The sequence below is a fragment of the Pseudophryne corroboree genome, chromosome 1, assembly GCF_028390025.1.
Source record: "Pseudophryne corroboree isolate aPseCor3 chromosome 1, aPseCor3.hap2, whole genome shotgun sequence".
In the NCBI taxonomy this organism is placed as follows: Eukaryota; Metazoa; Chordata; class Amphibia; order Anura; family Myobatrachidae; genus Pseudophryne; species Pseudophryne corroboree.
This window is the reverse complement of record NC_086444.1, coordinates 901,843,096-901,869,818: the sequence shown is the minus strand read 5'-3', so window position 1 is coordinate 901,869,818 and position 26,723 is coordinate 901,843,096. Positions and strand designations below refer to the sequence as shown.

Sequence of the window (26,723 nt, the reverse complement as noted above, 5' to 3'; positions counted from 1 at the left end):
ATGACCTTCAGGCTGTCTGTATATAAGGTGTATATGAAACATAAATGCATTCTGTGCTTAGACTTGGGTCCTATCGTCATGATATATCATTATGGTATGCAATTATTTCAAAATACGGAAAAATCTGATATCCAAAATACTTCTGGTCCCAAGCATTTTGGATAAGGGATACTCAACCTGTACATAGTTTAAGAAATGAGTTAAAAAGCGAAAATAAGGCTAAAAATTTTAAAGTGAGATAACAAAGATTGGAAAGTGTTTAAAAGAAGATGCACGGTGTGCTTTATGGCTCCAATATCCAATATTTTGCACCAATAGAGATATCACAGAGGGATAACTATATACATGGTATATTGCCTATTCTTGTGTTCACCTGCTGACCTATATTCCACTACAATAGCCATTCTTATGTAAGGACATGGATCTTCTTGTTGTCGCGGGTGGCATTTCCGGCAAGCTCCAAGATCTCAGCCATTAGATATTCCAGCACTGCGGCCAGACACACCGGGGCACCGGCTCCCACTCGCTCAGCATAGTTTCCCTTTCTTAGCAAACGGTGAACGCGACCGACTGGGTACTGGAGACCTGCCCGGGATGAGCGTGTCTTGGCCTTAGCCCGGGTCTTGCCGCCTTGTTTCCCTCTTCCAGACATGCTGCTAAGATCTCTACAAAAAATATCCCTGTGTGAAATCTAATGAGTTCCCATTCAGGGTTTATTGTTGCAGCATAGTTGTCAGGGCTATGTAATTTACACAGCCCTGGCAACTGGCATTACACAGCCCTGGCAACTGGCAATACACAGCCCTGGCAACAATTATGATACCCGTCCCAGCGCATGAAACCTCTGGCAACCAGCATGGATCCCAGAGCATGAAACCCCTGGCAACCAGCATGGATCCCAGACCATGAAATCCCTGGCAACCAGCATGACACCCAGCGTGTGAAACCCTTGGCAATGAGCAGGTAATTTAAAAGTAATTAGAAGCTTTACTGTAGAGTATAATGTATCAAGGGCATTGCGGTGTGTGGCATAATATGGTGCAGGGGGTGTTACTGTGCGGGGCTTAATATGGTGGAATTTATTTTTTTTCCCTGTGGTGGCCGTGATCTGTTGGGGCAGGGTCAAAAACTGGGGTGTAAGGTAGTCTTTCAGGAGAGAATACGCCCATTTTAGCAAAACCACGCCCATTTTAGTGAGGTCACGCCCCCTTGCTGGGAGCGCTCACATATTTGTATTTTTTATATCTACGGGGGGGCGCGTTTTTTTATGTCAATTTGAAGGGGGGGGGGGGGGCACTTTTTTAAAGCTCGCATTGGGAGCCAAATTGGCTAGAAACAGCCCTGCCAGATAATCATTATGTAACTGGTACCTTTGACCTTTGTAACATGAAATAGAAGCATCCTATGACTCTTGTCTGAACTTACATTGGGTGTTCCACCTGTTTCTAACTTAGGTATTGCATGCAGTTTAAATTAAATATTTGATATTCTAATAAAGTTTGTATGAACTATAAATCATTGTACTTTGATGTTTAGCAGATGTGCTCCAAGTTAATCATATTAAGCTAAAGTTTAAACTTGTGATGTAATGATTGTGTTATCTTGCAGTTTACATCATTTTGATCTACTGTGCTTTTTGATCTGAAGCAGCTACATGTACTGTTTTCCTTTAGCTGAAAACTCTGTTCTGAGCAGTAAGGGGGTGATTTAGTAATGCTCTTATCTTATGTAAGCTAAGCTGATCTGAGTTCATTTGATCCTGTCCAGTCAGGTGTGTGTTCTGTTTTCTATTTCTGGTTGGACGTGATGGGGACTACCTATGATCCATAAAGCTTATGGATGTTAGAAACAGTACTAACTGACCTCTTATTCATTATTCAGTTTGAGTATAGTCTTGATTAGATGTAGCTCAGTTTTTGAACACATTTCAGCAGTAAATACATGTAATACAGGATGAGCATCCCTTATCCAAAATGCTTGAAACCAGAAGTGTTTTGACATTTTTCAGATTTCTTAAATTTGCATATAGATTATGAGAACTTGGGGATGGGATCCAAGTTTAAACACAAAACTCATGTGTTTCATATACACCTACCTTATACACATTGGGCCTAATTCATGTTTGGATAGAATTGCACAGCTGCAAGGAATTTTAGTGTCATTAAAATTCAAATGCAACACCAGGCGTCTGTAGGCGATAGACGTCTCCTGTAAGCATTTACAAAATACGAGTGCTGCTTCTGAGAACACAGCCTCGGATTACCATTACGTCCATCGGTCATGATTCCCATTGGTTTCTGCATGCGTAAGCTTACTCAGGTTGGCTGTAGGATCTGGACATCCGGTTACAGGAAGTCTGCATCTGACGACACATGCACTGGACTCATCACTTCTTCAAAATGGGGACGACACGCCCCTGTTTTGAAGAACAGTGCCATCCCTGTCCTGCCCCCCCAAGTGACATTGCATGAACATTCTGCACATGCACAGAATGGGTCTTGCATATGTGCAGACCCCCAAACATGGTGTTTGTACTCAAGCCATCGGGTTTGCGTACAAATATGAACCAGGCCCTTAGCTCAAAGGTAGTTTTCTACAATATTTTTTAAGAATTTTGAGCATAAAACCAGTGGCGTAAGTAGAAATTTTTCTCCACCAAGTCGAAACATTCTCTGGCACCCCCTCCATAATTGCCACTAGTAAAGTGACGAATCTGCTGCACAAAAGGGGGCGTGGCCTTGCGGAAATGGTTGTGGCTTTGCATAAAGGGGCGTGGCATTGCAGGAAAAGACTACCTTATACCCAAGTTTTGCAACCTGCATGCCCAGACGTTGGCCACCACAGGAAAAAAAATTATCCTGATTCATGCCCCTTACATTATTTGTCAATTTTCCTCCTTATAGTAATGCCCAGTAGACATTATGCCACATGCTGCAATGGCCCTTAGGCATTATGCCACACACAATAATGCCCATGACACAATATGCACACACCATAATGCCCCCGACACATTATGCCACTCACCGTAATGCCTGTGACACAATATGCCACGCATCGCAATGCCCGTTATACATTATCCTACGCACTGCAATGCCCCTGATACATAATAGCACATACAATGCCTGTGACACATTATGACACACACCGCAATGTCCGTGATACATTATGCCACACACGGCAATGCCCATTACAGATTAAGCCTTACAGTAAGGCTTCTAATTACTTTTAAATTACCTGCTCGTTGCCAGGGGTTTCATGCTCTTGGTTCCATGCGCGGTGCCAGGGGTTTTCATGCTCAGGGTGTCATGCTCATTGCCAGGGGTTTCATGCGCTAGGTGTTATGCTTGTTGCCTGAGATATCATGTGCTGGGTTTAAAGCTTGTTGCCAGGGGGTAATATTTGTTGCCAGGGGTTTTATGCACTGGGTGTCCTGCTCATTGCTAGGGGGTAATGCTTGTTGCCGGGGATTTAATGAGCTGGGTGCTGTTACCAGGGGGTAATGCTAGTTGCTAGGACTGTGCTCCCAGTGCCACATATGCCCCCAGTGCCAGATATTCCCCCACAGTACCAGAAAAAAATATGCCCCCATAGTGTCAGAAACACATATGCCCCAGTGCCAAATATGCCCCCCCCCCCCCCCCCCCCCAGTGCCAGCTACACATCTACCCCCAGTGCCAAATATGCCCCCCCAGTGCCAGGTACACATATACCCCCAGTGCCAAATATGCCCCCCCAGTGCCAGTTACACATATACCCCCAGTGCCAAATATGCCCCCCCCCAGTGCCAGTTACACATATACCCCCAGTGCCAGTTACACATATAACCCCAGTGCCAAATATGCCCCCCAGTGCCGGTTACACACCCAACCCGGGCTCCCCTGCTGCTGTGAGTTTTGGGAACCGGCACTTCATTTAACAGACATGCTGCTGCCGCCGGAGACCCAGGAGGGACACACAGGAGAGGCACGCGCTGTGCTCTCCGGCTCCTTCCCAAAACTCACAGCAGCAATCAGTAGCGGCTGCGGCGCCCCGGCAGCCCTGCGCCTTCAAACCACCGCAGTGGCTGCGGGGGCTGTAGTTACGCCACTGCATGAAACAAAGTTTGTGTACATTGAACCATCATAAAGCAGAGGTGTTACTATCTCAGTTGACATACAAATAATTTCGGATTTTGAATCCTTTCAGATTTCAGAATTTCAGATAAGAGGTACTTCAACATTTACTATTAGATGTTTTAACATTTTGTACAGTGACGATATAAAAAATTATGTGGGACATGTACTAAGCAGTGATAAAATGGAGAAGTGAGCCAGTGGAGAAGTTGCCCATATCAACCAATCAGCTGCTCTATATACTTTTATAGTATGCAAATTATAAATCTAATGTCTCGCTCACTTCTCCACATTTATCACTGCTTAGTACATTTCCCCCTAAATCACTGTGGAAAACTATGCTTTATGGTGGAAATTACTAAATCAAGGAGCAAATGTTTTTTATTTTTTTTTAAGCCATTGTCATATCAGTTTGTAGTATTTTTATGCTCTATTCATAATGAATTGATGAAAACCAGAGCAAACATATGAATGAGCATTTTTTGACTTTATGAGTAAGGCCGGGTACACACTTGGCTATATGCACCCGATATATCATCTGATCCGGCAGATCGGACGATACAGTATATCGTTCACATCATCCAGTGTGTATTCACTATATCGTTAACGATGTGCGCTCCTTCGAGTCGTTAACGATGTACAATATCTTTAGTTTTTACCTTGAAATCTAAACATACTGTACAAGACTGGATGTGACTGGGTGCCGTCACTTATGAAACAGTAAACAATATTGTTCAGTGTGTATGAACGATATCGTTTCCGGGGAGGAATCTTGTCCGATGTCACATCTGATGTGCCAGTGTGTACCCAGCCTAAAATGCACAATGATAATTAGTGGGCCTCATTTTGTGCCGTTGTGTCTACTTCAGTGAACTTCGCCCTATTAGGTACTAGCCACAAAATGTTATCAAACTGTCCCATGACCAGGCACATACAGTGCAAGATATTTGCATTTGTTTTCTAAGGGGTTAAAATGTAGATGAAGAAATATATACAAAAATAAGAATTTACTTACCGATAATTCTATTTCTCATAGTCCGTAGTGGATGCTGGGACTCCGTAAGGACCATGGGGAATAGCGGCTCCGCAGGAGACTGGGCACAAAAGTAAAAGCTTGAACTAGCTGGTGTGCACTGGCTCCTCCCCCTATGACCCTCCTCCAAGCCTCAGTTAGGATACTGTGCCCGGACGAGCGTACATAATAAGGAAGGATATTGAATCCCGGGTAAGACTCATACCAGCCACACCAGTCACACCGTACAACCTGTGATCTGAACCCAGTTAACAGTATGATAAACGAAGGAGCCTCTGAAAAGATGGCTCACAACAATAATAACCCGAATTTTGTAACCATAACTATATACAAGTATTGCAGACAATCCGCACTTGGGATGGGCGCCCAGCATCCACTACGGACTATGAGAAATAGAATTATCGGTAAGTAAATTCTTATTTTCTCTAACGTCCTAAGTGGATGCTGGGACTCCGTAAGGACCATGGGGATTATACCAAAGCTCCCAAACGGGCGGGAGAGTGCGGATGACTCTGCAGCACCGAATGAGAGAACTCCAGGTCCTCCTCAGCCAGGGTATCAAATTTGTAGAATTTAGCAAACGTGTTTGCCCCTGACCAAGTAGCTGCTCGGCAAAGTTGTAAAGCCGAGACCCCTCGGGCAGCCGCCCAAGATGAGCCCACCTTCCTTGTGGAATGGGCTTTTACAGATTTTGGCTGTGGCAGGCCTGCCACAGAATGTGCAAGCTGAATTGTACTACAAATCCAACGAGCAATCGTCTGCTTAGAAGCAGGAGCACCCAGCTTGTTGGGTGCATACAGGATAAACAGCGAGTCAGATTTCCTGACTCCAGCCGTCCTGGAAATATATATTTTCAGGGCCCTGACTACGTCCAGTAACTTGGAGTCCTCCAAGTCCCTAGTAGCCGCAGGCACCACAATAGGCTGGTTCACGTGAAACGCTGAAACCACCTTTGGGAGAAATTGAGGACGAGTCCTCAATTCTGCCCTATCCGTGTGAAAAATCAGGTAATGGCTTTTATAAGATAAAGCCGCCAATTCTGAGACACGCCTGGCTGAAGCCAGGGCTAACAGCATTACCACCTTCCATGTGAGATATTTTAATTCCACAGTGGTGAGTGGTTCAAACCAATGTGATTTTAGGAACCCCAAAACCACATTGAGATCCCAAGGTGCCACCGGGGGCACAAAAGGAGGCTGTATATGCAGTACCCCTTTGACAAACGTCTGGACTTCAGGCACTGAAGCCAGTTCTTTTTGGAAGAAAATCGACAGGGCCGAAATTTGAACCTTAATGGACCCTAATTTTAGGCCCATAGACAGTCCTGTTTGCAGTAAATGTAGGAAGCGACCCAGTTGAAATTCCTCTGTAGGGGCCTCTTTGGCCTCACACCACGCAACATATTTTCGCCAAATGCGGTGATAATGTTTTGCGGTTACATCCTTCCTGGCCTTTATCAGGGTAGGGATGACTTCTTCTGGAATGCCTTTTTCCTTCAGGATCCGGCGTTCAACCGCCATGCCGTCAAACGCAGCCGCGGTAAGTCTTGGAACAGACAAGGTCCCTGCTGGAGCAGGTCCCCCCTTAGAGGTAGAGGCCACGGGTCCTCCGTGAGCATCTCTTGAAGTTCCGGGTACCAAGTCCTTCTTTGCCAATCCGGAACCACGAGTATAGTTCTTACTCCTCTCCTTTTTATGATTCTCAGTACTTTTGGTATGAGAGGCAGAGGAGGGAACACATACACTGACTGGTACACCCATGGTGTTACCAGAGCGTCCACCGCTATTGCCTGAGGGTCCCTTGACCTGGCGCAATATCTGTCTAGTTTTTTGTTGAGACGGGACGCCATCATGTCCACCTTTGGTTTTTCCCAACGGTTTACCATCTCTTGGAAGACTTCTGGATGAAGTCCCCACTCCCCCGGGTGAAGGTCGTGTCTGCTGAGGAAGTCCGCTTCCCAGTTGTCCACTCCCGGAATGAACACTGCTGACAGTGCTATCACATGATTCTCCGCCCAGCGAAGAATCCTTGCAGCTTCTGCCATCGCCCTCCTGCTTCTCGTGCCGCCCTGTCTGTTTACGTGGGCGACTGACGTGATGTTGTCCGATTGGATCAATACCGCCCGACCCTGAAGCAGGGGTTTTGCTTGACTTAGGGCATTGTAAATGGCCCTTAGTTCCAGAATGTTTATATGAAGAGATGTTTCCATGCTTGACCACAAGCCCTGGAAATTTTGTCCCTGTGTGACTGCTCCCCAGCCTCTCAGGCTGGCATCTGTGGTCACCAGGATCCAATCCTGAATGCCGAATCTGCGGCCCTCTAGTAGATGAGCACTCTGCAGCCACCACAGAAGAGACACCCTTGTCCTTGGCGACAGGGTTATCCGCTGATGCATCTGAAGATGCGATCCGGACCATTTGTCCAGAAGATCCCACTGAAACGTTCTTGCATGGAATCTTCCGAATGGAATCGCTTCGTAAGAAGCCACCATTTTTCCCAGGACCCTCGTGCACTGATGCACTGACACCTGGCCTGGTTTTAGGAGATTCCTGACTAGCTCGGATAACTCCCTGGCCTTCTCCTCTGGGAGAAACACCTTTTTCTGGACTGTGTCCAGAATCATTCCTAGGAACAGGAGACGTGTCGTTGGAATCAGCTGCGATTTTGGAATATTTAGAATCCACCCGTGCTGACGTAACACTAACTGAGATAGTGCTACTCCAACTTCTAACTGTTCCCTGGACCTTGCCCTTATCAGGAGATCGTCCAAGTAAGGGATAATTAAAACGCCTTTTCTTCGAAGAAGAATCATCATTTCGGCCATTACCTTGGTAAAGACCCGAGGTGCCGTGGACAATCCAAACGGCAGCGTCTGAAACTGATAATGACAGTTTTGTACTACAAACCTGAGGTACCCTTGGTGAGAAGGGTAGATTGGGACGTGGAGATAAGCATCTTTGATGTCCAGAGACACCATATAGTCCCCTTCTTCCAGGTTTGCTATCACTGCTCTGAGTGACTCCATCTTGAATTTGAACCTCTTTATGTAAGTGTTCAAGGATTTTAGATTTAAAATTGGTCTCACCGAGCCGTCCGGCTTCGGTACCACAAACAGCGTGGAATAATACCCCTTTCCCTGTTGTAGGAGAGGTAGCTTGATTATCACCTGCTGGGAATACAGCTTGTGAATGGCTTCCAAAACTGCCTCCCTGTCGGAGGGAGACTTTGGTAGAGCAGACTTCAGGAACCGGCGAGGGGGAGACGTCTCGAATTCCAGTTTGTACCCCTGTGATACTACCTGCAGAATCCAGGGGTCCACTTGCGAGTGAGCCCACTGCGCGTTGAAATTTTTGAGACGGGCCCCCACCGTGTCCGAGTCCGCTTGTAAAGCCCCAGCGTCATGCTGAAGATTTGGCAGAAGCAGAGGAGGGCTTCTGCTCCTGGGAAGAGGCTGCCTGGTGCAGTCTTTTTCCTCTTCCTCTGCCCCGGGGCAGAAATGAGTGGCCTTTTGCCCGCCTGTACTTATGGGAACGAAAGGACTGAGTTTGAAAAGACGGTGTCTTTTTCTGCTGAGAGGTGACCTGGGGTAAAAAGGTGGACTTTCCGGCCGTTGCCGTGGCCACCAGGTCCGATAGACCGGCCCCAAATAACTCCTCCCCTTTAAACGGCAATACTTCCATATGTCGTTTGGAATCCGCATCCCCTGACCACTGTCGCGTCCATAACGCTCTTCTGGCAGAAATGGACATAGCACTCACTCTTGATGCCAGGGTGCAAATATCCCTCTGTGCATCACGCATATATAGTAATGCATCCTTCAAATGCTCTATAGTTAGTAATATACTGTCCCTATCGAGGGTATCAATATTTTCAGTCAGGGAATCCGACCACGCAACTCCAGCACTGCACATCCAGGCTGATGCGATTGCTGGTCGCATTATAACACCAGTATGTGTGTATATACCCTTCAGGATATTTTCCAGCCTTCTATCCGCTGGTTCTTTGAGGGCGGCCGTATCAGGAGACGGTAACGCTACTTGTTTAGATAAACGTGTGAGCGCTTTATCTACTCTAGGGGGTGTTTCCCAACGCGCCCTAACCTCTGGCGGGAAAGGGTATAGTGCCAATAATTTATTAGAAATTAGCACTTTTTTATCGGGGGAAACCCACGCTTTATCACACACCTCATTTAATTCATCTGACTCAGGAAAAGCTACTGGTAGTTTTTTCACTCCCCACATAATACCCTTCTTTGTGGTACTTGTAGTGTCAGAAATGTTCAATGCCTCCTTCATTGCCGTGATCATGTAACGTGTGGCCCTACTGGACATTACGTTTGTCTCCTCACCGTCGACACTGGACTCAGTATCCGTGTCTGGGTCTGTGTCGACCCACTGAGGTAACGGGCGTTTTATCGCCCCTGATGGTGTCGGAGACGCCTGGACAGGCACTAATTGATTTGTCGGCTGTCTCAAGTCGTCAACAGTTTTTTGTAAAGTGCTGACATTGTCACATAGTTCTTTAAATACAACCATCCAGTCAGGTGTCGACTCCCTAGGGGGTGACATCACTAATACAGGCAATTGCTCTGCTTCCACATCATTTTCCTCCTCATACATGTCGACACAATCGTACCGACACCCAGCACACACACAGGGAATGCTCTGATAGAGGACAGGACCCCACTAGCCCTTTGGGGAGACAGAGGGAGAGTTTGCCAGCACACACCAGAGCGCTATATATATATATATATATATATATATATATATATATATATATATATATATATATATATATATATATATATAGGGATAACCTTATATAAGTGTTACTCCCTTTTATAGCTGCTGTTTATAATTTAGCTGCCAATAGTGCCCCCCCTCTCTCGTTTTTACCCTGATTCTGTAGGGACTGCAGGGGAGAGTCAGGGAGCCGTCCTTCCAGCGGAACTGTGAGGGAAAATGGCGCTTGTGTGCTGAGGAGATAGGCTCCGCCCCTTCACGACGGCCTTATCTCCCGCTTTTTTCTGGAAAACTGGCAGGGGTTAAATACATCCATATAGCCCAGGAGCTATATGTGATGTATTTCTTTTGCCATCCTAAGGTATTTCTGTTTTTATTGCGTCTCAGGGCGCTCCCCCCCAGCGCCCTGCACCCTCAGTGACCGGAGTGTGAAGTGTGCTGAGAGCAATGGCGCACAGCTGCAGTGCTGTGCGCTACCTTAGTTGAAGACAGGAACGTCTTCTGCCGCCGATTTCACCGGACCTCTTCGTTCTTCTGGCTCTGTAAGGGGGCCGGCGGCGCGGCTCCGGGACCCATCCAGGCTGAACCTGTGATCGTCCCTCTGGAGCTAATGTCCAGTAGCCTAAGAAACCCAATCCACTCTGCACGCAGGTGAGTTCGTTTCTTCTCCCCTTAGTCCCACGATGCAGTGAGCCTGTTGCCAGCAGGACTCACTGAAAATAAAAAACCTAAAATAAACTTTTACTCTAAGCAGCTCAGGAGAGCCACCTAGCATGCACCCTTCTCGTTCGGGCACAAAAATCTAACTGAGGCTTGGAGGAGGGTCATAGGGGGAGGAGCCAGTGCACACCAGCTAGTTCAAGCTTTTACTTTTGTGCCCAGTCTCCTGCGGAGCCGCTATTCCCCATGGTCCTTACGGAGTCCCAGCATCCACTTAGGACGTTAGAGAAAGAAAAATCATAACACACACACAGAATATTAGGACCTCATTAAATGGAAGTTGTCTTGTTTTCTTCATATACACTTCTTGTTTATTCGTCATCGGGATGTAAGCTAAGTGAAGACTGGGACAAATAATAAAGGGTCTAATTTGTTTATCAAGGCAAAATCAACCTGGTTTTTCCTTTAAAAATCCTAAATGCAGGGTGAGAGTGGAGTGCAGGCTGGTAGAGAGCGCAGGGTTAGAGTGGGATGCAGGGTGGGAGAGGACGCAGGGTGGGAGAGAACACAAGGTGAGAGGGAGGGTGCAGGGTGTGATTAGGACATATTGGGGAGAGGGACAGAGGAAGAGGGAGACGCAGGATGGGAGAGGGGCACCAGGTGAGACGGGGGATGCAGGGAGGGAGGAGGATATAATGGGGAGAGGGACAGAGAAAGACGTGGTTTCTGGGTGGGAGAGAACGCAGGGTGAGAGTGGAGTGCAGGGTGGTAGAGGGCGCAGGGTGAGAGTGGGTTGCAGGGTGGGAGAGGGTGCAGGGTGAGAGTGGGGTGCACTGTGAGAGTGGGGTGCAGGGTGGGAGAGGATGAGGGGTGAGTGGGGGTGCAGGGTGGGAGAGGACGCAGGATGTGTTGGGAGTACAGGTTGGGAGAGGACACAGGGTGAGTGGGGGGTGCAGGGTGGGAGAGGACACAGGGTGGGTGGGGGTGCAGGGGGGGAGTGGACACAGGGTGAGTGGGGTGCAGGGTGGGAGAGGGACATATTGGAGATTGTAATTTAATATTAAAGCCTGCTGCCTACCAGTTCACGGCGGCAGGTACAGGTGCTCCGGCGGCAGCAGTGACGATAGCCAATTGCACTACACGTGGACATCTGGCGGCGGTAGGGACAAGACTCGTACGCAACCCACGTCGGCATTCTCACAGTCGGGAAGCTGGCATTGGTGCTGTGACCGTTGGCATTCTGACCACAGGGATCCCATATCATACCCAGCACACGTACCATTTCGTGGACCTGGACAGTGATGCCCAGAAAGGATGTGAGGTTTGGACAAGTGGCGCAGCATAAAGCACATTGGTACAGCAAGACACCACCTCAATGACTACCTAGACACGTTTCTGTGGCAGACAAATCGAGGAGAAAGATCCTTTCAAAGCCATTCTTGGCGCAATCCATCAATTCACGGCTCCAGATATACAGTATTAAGCACACACTATGTAGTATTTGGTTAAAAACAAATGTAAATGCCACAAAACCAAAATGTTACATTTTGTTAGGAAGACGTTATTGAGACAGTTAATAGCGTGATGAAAAGTCATACAAGACACACACACAAAAAAAAAACAGGAATAAAAGGAAGTCCCTTCAACAGCAAAGTACAATAAGTAATTTCATGATTTTTACAGTCACTTAAATCCAAAGCCATTAGTGATTGCTGAGAGATTCCAGTTTCATAGACGCTGTCAGCTCCAGAGTGAATCCATATGGGGTAAATGTAATAGCCTGTAACTTGCAGGCATCGACAACTTCTCAGTGAGTCTGGACGATGTATTAAAGAAGCAATAATTTAAAAGGGCCTTTTAAATGATTGCCATTTCAAAACATCGGGCAGACTCGCTGGAAACTGGACAATGCCTGCAAATCAGAAGTGTGCTCTCCAGAAGAAGTGAATGCTGGGACTTGTTACTTGTTACATCACTTTCTGTTATGTTTTATATCTGTTCTGTTCATAAAGTTACTTTGTTATACAGTAAGCTATTCTACAGCAAAGAAGCTCACAGTGTTCCAGTCTGAGTGTGGTATCATATACATATACAAAAATGTTAGCTTAATGTTGCTGCTGATGTCATCTTCCTATCTTTTTATTCTAATTTGACCTCTTCCATGTTATGGTCTGAGGAAAGTACCTGGGCAGACTGGCTTGGAGACCTGGTTGACTGAAGATGATGAGTAGGATGAACTTGGAAAGTTTACAGTTTTCTGGGCAATAACCCTGGATCTTTTGGACAATAACCCCAGACACCTGACTGTAAGATTCGTAGAGTGCACCAGCAGGTCTTCCCTATAAGAACTGCTTTTCCAATAAGGCTAGATGTGCCTACCGGTACTGGGATGTCCACCAGGACTTACGCCACTGGCAACAGTACAAGCTTACTCCCGAGATGACCAGAGTTATCTGTCGGTAAAAAAGACAAGGACAGAAAGAGAGACTGAGACCAGGAATTGGTCAGTGGACAGACTAATGGAGCTGAGACAATTTACATGGACAAAAGAGGCCAGAGAGAGACACTGTAGTGGAATGGGACTGTGGTGATAGAGGCAAATGTGGTGATTATGTGTGAAGCAGCTGTATGCAAAAAACAATGATAGTGGATGTCTAGCAAAAAGACCAAAGATAAAGACAAGACAAGGAACAAATACTGTGTGGAAGCATCCACACTACACCATGCTAAGGCAGACAGGATCCAGACAGGACTGGGTCTAGCAAAGATTCTTTAGCACGAGAGCTCACAGGACTGGCAGTTTCTCACAAGAAGCAGGAACTATAACCAGCGTTTGAGGAGTGCACAGGAAAGGAATATAATAGGTGCCTGCACCAATCAAAGCTGAGAGGTCATAATGAGAAAACCCTGTGCAGCTGCCCTTCTGCACGTCCACAGACAAACAACTAATTACCTAGAAATAGGGAATGCCGACTGCCTCCGGCGTCCCCGTTGCCAAGCGCCTTGCGGCTCCCAAGCACCCCCGCATCATTGTTGCGGGGCCCAGAAGCTCTGGCAGCCGGAAGAGGTGCAGCATCCCGGTCGCCTGGCAACGGCCAGGGCCTGTGTCGTCCCTGAGCCACGTCGCGGCTGCTAACATTTCAACTCTTTCACTGGCTCTCCTTCTATACTGAATCCAGTTTAAGCTCTTTACCCTCACAATAAGGATTCCGTTGCTTCTTCTCCTCCTACATCTCTCACCCCACCTAAGTCCCACTCTACCTCTAATCTAATTACCTCCGTCAATTTCCGCATACAAACTTCTCCTATGCTACTGCCGTCCTCTAGTCACCCTCCACACCCCTAGGCTGTAAACCCTCACAAGCGGTGATCTTTGGTTCTCCCCCTGCACTATACTTTTCTTCACTCTGCACCCATTCTTATGTCTCAATGTTTCTGTATATTATTTCATGGCACTGACTGCTACTGTTAACTGTGACTCACTTGGAGATCTGTGTAACTAAGCCTTGGAGATAAAGTGTATGGAAATAGAATACCAGCCAATCAGCTCCTAACTGCCATGTTACAGGCTGTATTTGACAAATGAAGCTGATTGGTTGGTACTTTATGTCCATCCACTTTAACTCTCTCCAAGGCTTAGTACATAGACCCCTAAGTTGTCTAAATAGCTCAGTTTGACTGTTTCTTTTGTACTGTCTATTTGAACTTTATATTGTATTATTTAAGTGTAGCTCCATAATATAATAATCATAACAGAGGAATAGTCAGAATCTGGGTGAAAACACTCCTGGCTAAAGCTTGGAGCCAGTGGTTACTAGGCAAGCCTGGTTCCAGCGAGGGGTGGGTATTGATATTCCACATGGCACGTGATAGCTCTTTTCTACTCTTTGTTTGATGGGCGAGAATACCCATTTAATATACAGGGCTACAGGAAAATAAGTTGAAGACATAATTTGAATATTTGCTATAAAGATTAATCTTCATTCCTCATTGGTAGGTTTATGGAGGTGACATACTTCAGCAATATCCTTGAAAAAGGATCCATTACATACTTAAATGCTTACCAGATAACAATGCATTGACCTATTATTTGTGTGTTTTAATAGGTGGCTCTGGTTTATTAGTCTGGTATGCCTATGGGTGCTTTGGCATAGTTGGCACAAGCCACATTCTAGATGGTCAGAAATGAAAGCAAACCTTTGTGAAAATTGTGCAGACACTGAGGTTGTTGATCCTGATGTGTTCAGTTTCCAGAACATTTTCCACCTTTCCCATTCTGGTCTTCTAACATTAGACTAAATAATATATATATTTTTTTGTGACTTTAATTTCTTTCTTTCTAACAATCTCTTGTAGTTAAATGATTAAAGCTTGTCTTTTTCAGGTTCGTGGAAACAAAGGAGAAGTACTGTATGTCTTAGATGCCACAAATCCACGCCATTCCAATTGGTTACGCTTCGTCCATGAAGCACCGTCCCAGGAGCAAAAGAACTTGGCAGCTATCCAGGTCAGTGTTTGTTAAATACTTAGTCATAGTTCTGTTTAATGTCTGTACAAAAACATCTTTGCTCGTATGCAAAAGGAGCACCTTTGCGTTCAACTTCAATTCAGACTCTGTGTCACTACAGTAAGTGCCTTGTGACCTTGAATGAAGACAACTCAGAATTGAGTCAATAGTGAGGCTTTGAGTGATGCACAAAAATGCTAATGGTCATTAGCCATACTTGTGCAGCAGGTCCACACAATTAATGCGCAAACCTAAAAATAAGACATCATCATTTTGTAGAAAATGATTTATTTAGAGCAGCATTAAAGTTGTACTATGTTTTTTTTCTCTAAGTGTATTTTTTAATGTGTGAATAATGCAGTAATATAAGATTTGTAAGAGTTCTTCAGGAGTTAAACAGGAGGTGAAGAAAAACTGAAATCTATATCTTCAAATACAGGCTTAAGAGAGATACAACAATGCTCTTCTGTCAGTTTACTTTGTGTCTGCATCTTTGGGGCCGATTCAGACCTGATCGCTGCTGTGCGTTTTCGCACAGCGGGCGTTCAGACACAAACTGCGCATACGTATGCACCGCAATGCGCAGGCGCGACGCATGGCTACAAAGCGGATTGCCGCTCAGCGATGGTTTTGTGCGAAGGATCCATGCGCACGGGCGATCACAAGGAAATTGACAGGAAGAGGGCATTTGTGGGTGGCAACTGACCATTTTCAGAGAGTTTTTGGTAAAACGCAGGCGTGTCCATGCGTTTGCAGAGAGGGTTCCTGATGTCAATTTCGGTCCCTGACAGGCTGATGTGATCGCAGCGGCTAAGTAAGTCCTGGGCTGCGCAGAGACTGCACAAAATTTGTTTTTGCAGATCAGCTACATATGCGATTACACACTTGCACAGATAAAATACACTCCCCCCTGTAGGCGGTGACTATCCGATCGCAGGGCTGAAAAAATTTCTGCCCAGCTATCAGGTCTGAATTACTCCCTTTGCACTGCACAAATGCTCTCAAATGTACCGTACATAACCCATGCACCAATGGCCCTCATTCCGAGTTGATCGGTCGCTAGCTGCTTTTAGCAGCAGTGCAAACGCTAAGCCGCCGCCCTCTGGGAGTGTATCTTAGCTTAGTAGAAGTGCAAACGAATGGTTAGCAGAATAGTGGTGAATTTTTTTCAAGCAGTTTCAGAGTAGCTGCAGACCTACTCCTTCCTTGCAATCACTTCAGTCTGTTTAGTTCCTGCTTTGACGTCACAAACGCACCCTGCGTTCGGCCAGCCACTCCCCCGTTTCCCCAGGCACGCCTGCGTTTTTACCTGACACGCCTGCGTTTTTTAGCACACTCCCAGAAAACGGCCAGTTACCATCCAGAAACACCCACTTCCTGCCAATCATTCAACGAACAGCAGTGCGACTGAAAAGCGTCGCTAGACCTTGTGTGAAACTGCATAGTTTTTTGTGAAAGTACGTCGCGCGTGCGCACTGTGGCCCGTACGCAACGAACAGCAGCTAGCGATCAACTCGTAATGACCCCCAATGTTCCTCTAGTTCCCAAATCTCTGAACTGAAATATTACATTTTCTTTTACTTAGGGGATTATTAGCAATTGAACATAAAATATGTAAGTGTTTTTGTTTAATGCGAAAATATGCATCTGCACTTTAAGGGGGCGATTCTAGGTGTCAACTGAACCTTGCACGCTAATACTACAGCTAAAAACAAGCCCTCACAAATACCTGTATTCCAACAAATCCAATCTGTAAATCTGTAAAACTAAACTGGCAACCGTGCCTCTCATACAAAACACTAACAATCCTTTTCCTTTATTTTTTCATCTTGTGTATGTCTCTAACAGGTGATAATGATATTCTCTAAATTTTGGACTGTTTAAATAACCCCTGTGCCTCATCTGCATTTCAATACATAACCTGGGAGAGTGTGTCTTTCTTTCTGTATTCCAATCAGTATTGCTGACTTCTGCTATTTTTTGAATCCCCTCTCCAGTCCTTAACTGTATAGTATAGTTTTTGCTAAGAGTGATCGCTTGGTTCTTGCAAATTTTAATCTGAATTGGATTGACCCTTAAAACAGCAAAGTGTGTCTAATTATGTTTTCTAAATCTAAACCACTTATTTCCCGACCAACAAGGACCAATCTCAAATCCTCCAATCACTCACTCATAGGAGCCATTTCAATTTTAAGAGGCTTTTGTAAGTACATTAAAAAAATCGCTAAAGGCCAGTACTCACTGGCCGATGTGGGAGAGATGTGTGCTGAGCGAACCGCTCAGCACAGCGCAATGTGTGCTGAGCGTGCGGGGGGAGACGGGGGAGGGGGCGCTCATTTCACCCAGCGGGTAAAATAAGCGACCTGCTAGATTGGCCTGCATGCAGGCCAATCTAGCACCAGCGATAGCGATGCGCGGGGCTGCGCATCGCTATCGCTGTGGGGGCTACACACAGAATGATCGCTGCTTAAAATCTAAGCAATCTAGTCAGATTGCTTAGACTTTAAGCAGCGATCGCTCCGTGAGTACCCCCCTTAACAACGGCAGCTGAACTCACCCAAGGCTCTCATTATTTTGTATGTAGTCCTACAGTATATGGCTTCGGACAAAAGACTGGAGCTTCCACAGGTGTGGCATATAGACAAAAACATATTCACTAGGTGAGCCGCCACCGTCTTATCCATTGTTATATATATATTTTGTCTATGATTTGTATTAGGGTTTAACCTAGGATTAGTACCAGGCTACTAACATCTAGTCTTGCACCACTAAGTGTTTACACAAACCATATTCTGAGTATACAGGACCTATCTGTACAATTTCCTGATTTTCTAGCCGAAATTGAACTTCACTGGATCCTCCACCAGCCGGCTCTTCAGTTATACAGTATGTTGAAATATCGACAAATAAAAGATGCAGACCTCCTGATATTTACATTACATGGGTTTTAGTTGCGGTTTGCATGTATAATAATTGCGGTACTCTCTTAGCAGCTATTGGCCGGGAATCAATTCTTTTCACCCCTTTCCACACCCGTTCTGTTTCTGCCCTCAGGGACGTTGTATCATTATTTCAGCTCGTTACCCCTGGAGTAGCGAGGCAACCATCCCTTTACACAGCTAAACCCTATTACTATGGGTGCAATATGCGTGATAACGGAGATCATTTTAGAAAGGAAATTCGGTGTGATATATCATTTGAATCTTTCCCATAGAATGCTTAGTATTCCATTATTAATTTAACCTAATATGAGTATATTCCACAAAAAATATATTTTTCATGTGTTTTGTAAACACATTGTTTACTGTCTTGGAAAAAGTATTGAAGCCGCTGCAGATTTTGGTGTGAGTATGTAGGTGAACCCACCGTTGCGCTGACCAAGCAGCCAATCAATGTAAGTGTACACACATTGGCCCTCATTCCGAGTTGTTCGCTCGGTATTTTTCATCGCATCGCAGTGAAAATCCGCTTAGTACGCATGCGCAATGTTCGCACTGCGACTGCGCCAAGTAACTTTACTATGATGAAAGTATTTTTACTCACGGCTTTTTCTTCGCTCCGGCGATCGTAATGTGATTGACAGGAAATGGGTGTTACTGGGCGGAAACACGGCGTTTCAGGGGCGTGTGGCTGAAAACGCTACCATTTCCGGAAAAAACGCAGGAGTGGCCGGGGAAACGGTGGGAGTGCCTGGGCGAACGCTGGGTGTGTTTGTGACGTCAACCAGGAACGACAAGCACTGAAATGATCGCACAGGCAGAGTAAGTCTGGAGCTACTCTGAAACTGCTAAGTAGTTAGTAATCGCAATATTGCGAATACATCGGTCGCAATTTTAAGAAGCTAAGATTCACTCCCAGTAGGCGGCGGCTTAGCGTGTGTAACTCTGCTAAAATCGCCTTGCGACCGATCAACTCGGAATGAGGGCCATTGTTCGACATGTCGGTCAGGATCCCCAGGTTGGTGGGCATTTGAATTTGCCTGTCCAACTGTGATGTCAGCCCCTCCACAACAAGTATACGGGCGGGAGGCAGATCACCCGTACACACAGCCAAATGGCCTGATATAGAGTATCTACATCTATATCAGCCATCGGCTGTGCAGCGAGTTCTCAGTTCCCACGTTCCTGTGGCCATTCTGTGTAAATTTAGGGTTACGCACTCGGTCAATTATTGAAGGATCTGCGACCACCGCTGCATTTGTACACAGTTGCTTGGATCTGCAAAGCTGGTGGTGAGCATTGCATTCAGGGCCGGACTAGCTTACAGGGGAAACACCCGGTGGGCCCCACTGCCCGAGGGCCTGCCTCCTCCTCTCGGGATCAGGTTCCAGACTGTGCACTTGAATTAAACATTATAAATACTGCACAGGACTATGGTGCATTTTCTACAGTGCATTAATCTGGTAAATTATTTTACATGGAATATACTTAAAATGGGGCCAAGACCATACATTTTCTAATGGTTAGCCAAGCCTCTGTGTTGGCTGGCCACACCTCTAAGTATGGGCCCCTACCACTGCATTCCCCCGGTGGGCCCGTCATGCCGCAGTCTGACACTGATTGCAATACATTTCCAGGTGACTACAGCATTAGAATACTTTCGCATAATAGTTGCGTACTAATTAACAGCTGCAAGTGCATTAGCGCCCATCTCTTAAACAGGCCCAGAGTTTCTGTGCGCTGGTCACCTAGTACAGTGTGAATGGTAAATGAATGTACAGTGCACTGGAGTGACGGTGGCAATTTCATCATGTTCCTATCCGACATGCCAAAAAGCCAGCATGTTTTGTTTTGCACATGTTTATTACAACTTAGAGCCACCAGTATTAGGCATGGACACTGCACTGTAAACTAAAACAAATATAACAAATAGGGGTAGTTGGACATGTACTTTCTAATGCTGCTTTCACATCGCAAAACCTGCTTTTGAAATGGTATTTGAAACGGTTCTTAAAACGGGTCTGAGCAGTTAAACCCCTTTCACATCTCATGTTGTAACCAGTAAATTACCATTTCATTACCGTTTTGGTACCTTTCACACTGAACCCGTTTCACCCATAGAAAACAGTGGTTGTCATTATAAATGGACTTTTCTGGCCCACACATTATTAATAATTATTAATTAATTAATTATTAATAATTTGGATAGTCGTACGATGGAACCCAGCAGCTTGAAGCATATCTATTTATATTAGAAGGGATTAGGTACTTGGTTTGTCTTTTTTGAAGGCACAAGTATTATTTATATATTTTTTTAAATATTTATTTATTTTTTTTAGATGGAATGGTAAAATTCAGAAAAAAAATGGCGTGGGGTCCCCCCTCCAAAGCATAACCAGCCTCGGGCTCTTCGAGCTGGTCCTGGTTCTAAAAATGCGGGGAAAAATTTGACTGTGGATCCCCCGTATTTTTAAAACCAGCACCGGGCTCTGCGCCTGGTGCTGGTGCAAAAAATACGGGGGACAAAAAGAGTAGGGGTCCCCCGTATTTTTTACACCAGCATCGGGCTCCACTAGCTGGACAGATAATGCCACAGCCGGGGGTCACTTTTATACAGTGCCCTGCGGCCGTGGCATTAAATATCCAACTAGTCACCCCTGGCCGGGGTACCCTGGGGGAGTGGGGACCCCTTCAATCAAGGGGTCCCCCCCCCAGCCACCCAAGGGCCAGGGGTGAAGCCCGAGGCTGTCCCCCCCCATCCATTGGCTGCGGATGGGAGGCTGATAGCCTTGAGTAAAATGACAGAATATTGTTTTTTCCAATAGTACTACAAGTCCCAGCAAGCCTCCCCCGCAAGCTGGTACTTGGAGAACCACAAGTACCAGCATGCGGAGGAAAACCGGGCCCGCTGGTACCTGTAGTACTACTGGGAAAAAAATACCCAAATAAAAACAGGAGACACACACCGTGACAAGTACAACTTTATTACACACTGCCGACACACATACTTACCTATGTTGACACGAAGCAGTCGGTCCTCTTCTCCAAGTAGACTCCACGGGTACCTGAAAATAAAAGATAATTATACTCACCTGATCCATGGTCCAGAGATAAATCCACGTACTTGTCAAAAAAAGAAAACGAACACCCGACCAGCGAACTGAAAGGGGTCCCATGTTGACACATGGGACCCCTTTCCCCGAATGCAGAGAGACCCCCCCGTGACTGCTGTCACTGAAAGGTCTCGTAAGCCAATCAGCGAGCGCAACGTCCTTGCACTCTGCTGATTGGCTCTGTGCGCGTCTGAGCTGTCAGCGCATCGCACAGCTCCCTCCATTATATTCAATGGTGGGAACTTTGCGGTTAGTGGTGGGGTCACCCGCGGTTAGCGGCTGACCGCGGGTAACCCCACCACTGACGGCAAAGTTCCCACCATTGAAAGTAATGGAGGCAGCTGTGCGATGCGCTGTCTGAGCTTAGACGCGCACAGCCAATCAGGTGAGCGCCACGGAGTAGCACTTCCTGATTGGCTGAAGGGACCTCAGTGACAGGAGTCACGTGATGTCCTGGCATTCGGGGAAAGGGGTCTCATGTGTCAACATGGGACCCCTTTCAGTCCGGTGGTTCGTGTGTTCGTGTTTTTTTTTTGCCAAGTACGAGGATTATCTCTGGACGTGGATTTATCTCTGGACACTGGCAGGTGAGTATAATTTTTTTCACAGGTACCCTCGGATCGTCGGAGACTGTGGCAGTCGGCGTGTCAGCATAGGTAAGTATGTATGTGTGTCGGCAGTGTGTAATAAAGTTGTACTTGTCACGGTGTGTGTTTCCTGTTTTTATTTGGGTATTTTTTTTTCAGTAGTACAACAGGTACCAGCGGGCCCGGTTTTCTCCCGCATGCTGGTACTTGTGGTTCTCCAAGTACCAGCTTGCGGGGGAGGCTTGCTGGGACTTGTAGTACTATTGAAAAAAAAAATATTCTGTCATTTTACTCAAGGCTATCAGCCTCCCATCCGCAGCCAATGGATGGGGGGGACAGCCTCGGGCTTCACCCCTGGCCCTTGGGTGGCTGGGGGGACGACCCCTTGATTGAAGGGGTCCCCACTCCCCCAGGGTACCCCGGCCAGGGGTGACTAGTTGGATATTTAATGCCACGGCCGCAGGGCACTGTATAAAAGTGACCCCCGGCTGTGGCATTATCTGTGGCATTACCCCTACTCTTTTTGTCCCCCGTATTTTTTGCACCAGCACCAGGCGCAGAGCCCGGTGCTGGTTTTAAAAATACGGGGGATCCCCTGTCAATTTTCCCCCCGCATTTTTAGAACCAGGACCAGCTCGAAGAGCCCGAGGCTGGTTATGCTTTGGAGGGGGGACCCCACGCCATTTTTTTCCGTGTTTTTCCCGTTTAAACGTTTATAAAGCCACTCTCACATGTGTCTCCTGTGTTTTCCAAGCTGTTTCCTGGTTGTGGCTGCTGACATCACACATGGAGACAGCCTATGACCTGCTGGGGCTTGCAAATACCGTTTCAGACCCCTTCACACTGCACAGTGAAATGGGACTGAAACGGGTAGGACCCTTCTTTTTTACCGTTTCAAAATACCGGTATTTTGAAAACGGTAAATTGAAGGGGACCCTTTCACATCGCAGCTTGACCCGTTTAGGAAGCCAGTTAAAACGGCAAAATACCGGGTATAAGCTGCGGTGTGAAAGGGGTAAGAGTACAATCCATTCTCTATTGATTTTGACATTTTTTAAGACAGTCCAGGAAGTGTTTGAATGCATTATGGCTAGAAAATCCCAATAAAATGTTGTATGCACATTTTTTATATAGAATTTATACCAAAAAATGTTCTTGTATTGGCCAATTATGATGTATATAAATGACACATTTCCTCAGAAACTAATCACTAATAATTTATGTGAAGTCAGTAAGTCTTCTTCATCCTTTGTAAAAACAGTTATCCTGCCATTATCTAGCCATTCTATCGCTGTACAGCAGACGGAAATAGAAGAACTCTTCGGGAAAGAGAACGCTTTTGATAAGCTACTTACTTGCATTTACATATTACTAAACTGTTTGGTATACACAGCAAATCTACTTCAGTCTTTCTATCTACAAAGAGAAGATTAACTTGTAATGGAACACAAGTCGTAAAACAAAGATTTAATTTGTGTCAAGGATAAATGAAGGACAGAATGGCTGTCTGCTTGATGTTTTCTTTTTTTTTTTTTTTTTTTTTTTTTGAAAGATGCTAAAATCCAACTCTCAGTGCCATCAAACATATGGAGAAATATGGATTTTTCAGGATAATGTTTGGTAGACTTATCTGTAGTTAATCTTTCAAACATTTATCAATGAATTATATTGTATCAATGTACAGTATCCTGATGCCTCCCGGTCTGTCATTTGTGATGGAACTACTGTATATAAAGAGCAATATGCATCTTCCGCCTGTTTTCTTTCTTTTTTTATTCCTTAAGGATTAAAAGTAATAAGAGAGAAATGGATCACTATGGATTTAGCCCAGGGCTGGACAAATCTTTTAAAATGTAGGAGCTAGGATGAAAGTGTAGGAGCCAGTCCATTGCCAAACACCCCCGACTCCCCTCCCCCCTCCCCCTTCCTCCGTCCCATTACTGAGCAACTGCAAAGCGGCTGCAATATAGGCACGCCGAAGAATCTCCACTGGGGCTCACACGGATTAGCTTCCTCCCTCCCTGCGTAATCTGGTAGCCAGGCAGCAAAGTCTAGGAGCCATGGTGACATGGCCCCTGGGATTTGTCGAACCCTACGATTAGTAAATTAGTGAAAGAGTGATTGGGGAGTCTTTATTTAGATTATACATTATTTTATCTCAGTGCAAGTGTCCTTTTTTAACAGTTTTTGTATGTGGCACTACATGTCCCTATAGGCCCAAAGCTTAAGGCTTACTGGCGAATGTACACGTAAAGACTTGTAGTGTGGGCCTAATTGCCCCAGGGTTCAGCATAGCTGTGTCACAGGCAGACTAGTGTACCCCACCCAGCAGGTATCTTGTTATGTCACCCATCCCCACATAGCTGCAGCCGGCCCAAGCTATTCATGCTGGTGTGTGGACTATACAATCAGACCCGTTGCCACAGGTGTATAAATGCATGCACCTAACCATTCAGTCTTCATTTTCAAACATTTGTGATATAAAATGGGTCGTTCTGAAGTGCTCAGTGACTTCAAGCTGATACTGTAATAGGATGTCACCTTTGCAGCAAGACGGTTCATGAAATTTCATCTCTAATGGATATTCTATGGTCAACTGTAAATGATATTATTAGAAAGTGAAGGGCAATCCTAATGCTTCAGCATACAAGACATTTTGAACAATGGGGGTAATTCCAAGTTGATCGCAGCAGGAAATTTTTTAGCAATTGGGCAAAACCATGTGCACTGCAGGGGGAGGCAGATATAACATGTGCAGAGAGAGTTAGATTTGGGTGGGTTATTTTTGTTTCTGTGCAGGGTAAATACTGGCTGCTTTATTTTTACACTGCAATTTAGATTGCAGATTGAACTCACCACACCCAAATCTAACTCTCTCTGCAAATGTCATATCTGCCTCTCATGCAGTGCACATGGTTTTGCCCAACTGCTAAAAAATTTCCTGCTGCGATCAACTCAAAATTACCCCCAATGTTAGGCTTCCAACTTTGTGGCAACAGTTTGGGGAAGGCTCCTTTCTATTCCAACATGACTGCCTCAGTGCACAAAGCAAGGACTATAAAGACATGGTTTGATAAGTTAAGTGTGGAAGAACTTGACTGGCCTGCACAGAGCCCTGACCTCAACTCCATCAAGCACCTTTGGGATGAACTGGAGCGGAGTTTGCGAGCCAGGCCTACTCGTCCAACATCAGTGTCTGACCTCATAAATGCTCTATAGAATGAATGGGCACAATTCCCACAGAAACACTCCAAAAATCTTGTGGAAAACTTTCCAAGAAGAGTGGAAGCTGTTACAGCTGCAAAAGGGGGACCAACTCCATAATACAATATATATATATATATATATATATATATATATATATATATATATATATATATATATATATTTATATATTTGAAAAGATATAAGACCTTTATCGCGCTAAAGATGTGAAAGCTTCAACTTAGGGAAGATACCCCCTGTTAGATGGGGTATGAACATCAGATAGTGAAAGAAGAGATTTCCCCAGGGAGCTGATGTCGTACTTTGGTATGTACAAGTTTTGTATAATAAAATAATCTTAAAGAGAGATTGTTTATTTTTTTTTAAAAAGCAATACATAAAACTGTTCACAATTTGCACAGAATAACAATAAACAATGTTTGTACAGACGATAGTTGTGTTGGTAATTCAAACAACATCAAAATGATCTTCTTTGTAGAGATGTCAGAGAACAATGTGCTAACCCAACGCGTTTCGTCCTACAGACTTCATCAGGGGTGTATTAATCAAAGAATCACAATATGGACATACATCTTATCGTGTCTTCAAAAAGGCAATTTAACAATGCTTAAAATAGTATCGGACCAAATTTCACCATATGGGGTATCAATTTAAATTGAATTGGAAGTAACCCTTTTCACTGATTATCCACTGGGTATAACCTTTTTGAAATTTAGAGTAATTCTGAATCAATTTAATTCAATTAAGCTCATAAGATGGCAAATCACTGGATATCTTCCAGATGTCAATTTAGACAAAGTGGACCACTGTAATAGTACCAATTAGATTACATCAAGCCCATAAAGTGACTGATCACTGAGTGTCGTCCCAGTGTTTATTTGAACAGGGCAAATCACTGCAACAGTGCCGATTCAATTAAATAAAGCCAATTGAAGCAGCTAATCACTGGATATCGTCCTAGATGCAGCAGCTAGGAGTGTCACTTTCTGTGGAGAGGCACAATTGCAGTGGTTTGCCTTGTTCAAATTTGATACCTGGACGATATCCAGTGATTAGCTGCTTCAATTGGCTTTATTTAATTGAATCGGCACTGTTGCAGTGATTTGCCCTGTTCAAATAAACACTGGGACGACACTCAGTGATCAGTCACTTTATGGGCTTGATGTAATCTAATTGGTACTATTACAGTGGTCCACTTTGTCTAAATTGACATCTGGAAGATATCCAGTGATTTGCCATTTTATGGGCTTAATTGAATTAAATTGATTCAGAATTACTCTAAATTTCAAAAAGGTTATACCCAGTGGATAGTCAGTGAAAAGGGTTACTTCCAATTCAATTTAAATTGATACCCCATATGGTGAAATTTGGTCCGATACTATTTTAAGCATTGTTAAATTGCCTTTTTGAAGACACGATAAGATGTATGTCCATATTGTGATTCTTTGATTAATACACCCCTGATGAAGTCTGTAGGACGAAACGCGTTGGATTAGCACATTGTTCTCTGACATCTCTACAAAGAAGATCATTTTGATGTTGTTTGAATTACCAACACAACTATCGTCTGTACAAACATTGTTTATTGTTATTCTGGGCAAATTGTGAACAGTTTTATGTATTGCTTTTTAAAAAAATAAACAATCTCTCTTTTTTAAGATTATTTTATTATACAAAACTTGTACATACCAAAGTACGACATCAGCTCCCTGGGGAGATCTCTTCATTCAAAATAAATAAATAAATATATATATATATATATATATATATATATATATAATATATATATTTATATATATATAAAT

General features: G+C 44.9%; 1 protein-coding gene across 1 annotated transcript in view; it reads left to right on the top strand.

Moving 5' to 3' along the window:
- Positions 1-26,723, top strand: part of PRDM5 (PR/SET domain 5) — a 528,834-nt gene that overhangs the window by 112,834 nt on the left and 389,277 nt on the right. Inside the window, exon 3 of the mRNA XM_063920243.1 lies at positions 14,932-15,054. Coding sequence (XP_063776313.1) covers positions 14,932-15,054 — 123 coding nt within the window. The remainder of the gene's footprint in view (positions 1-14,931; positions 15,055-26,723) is intronic.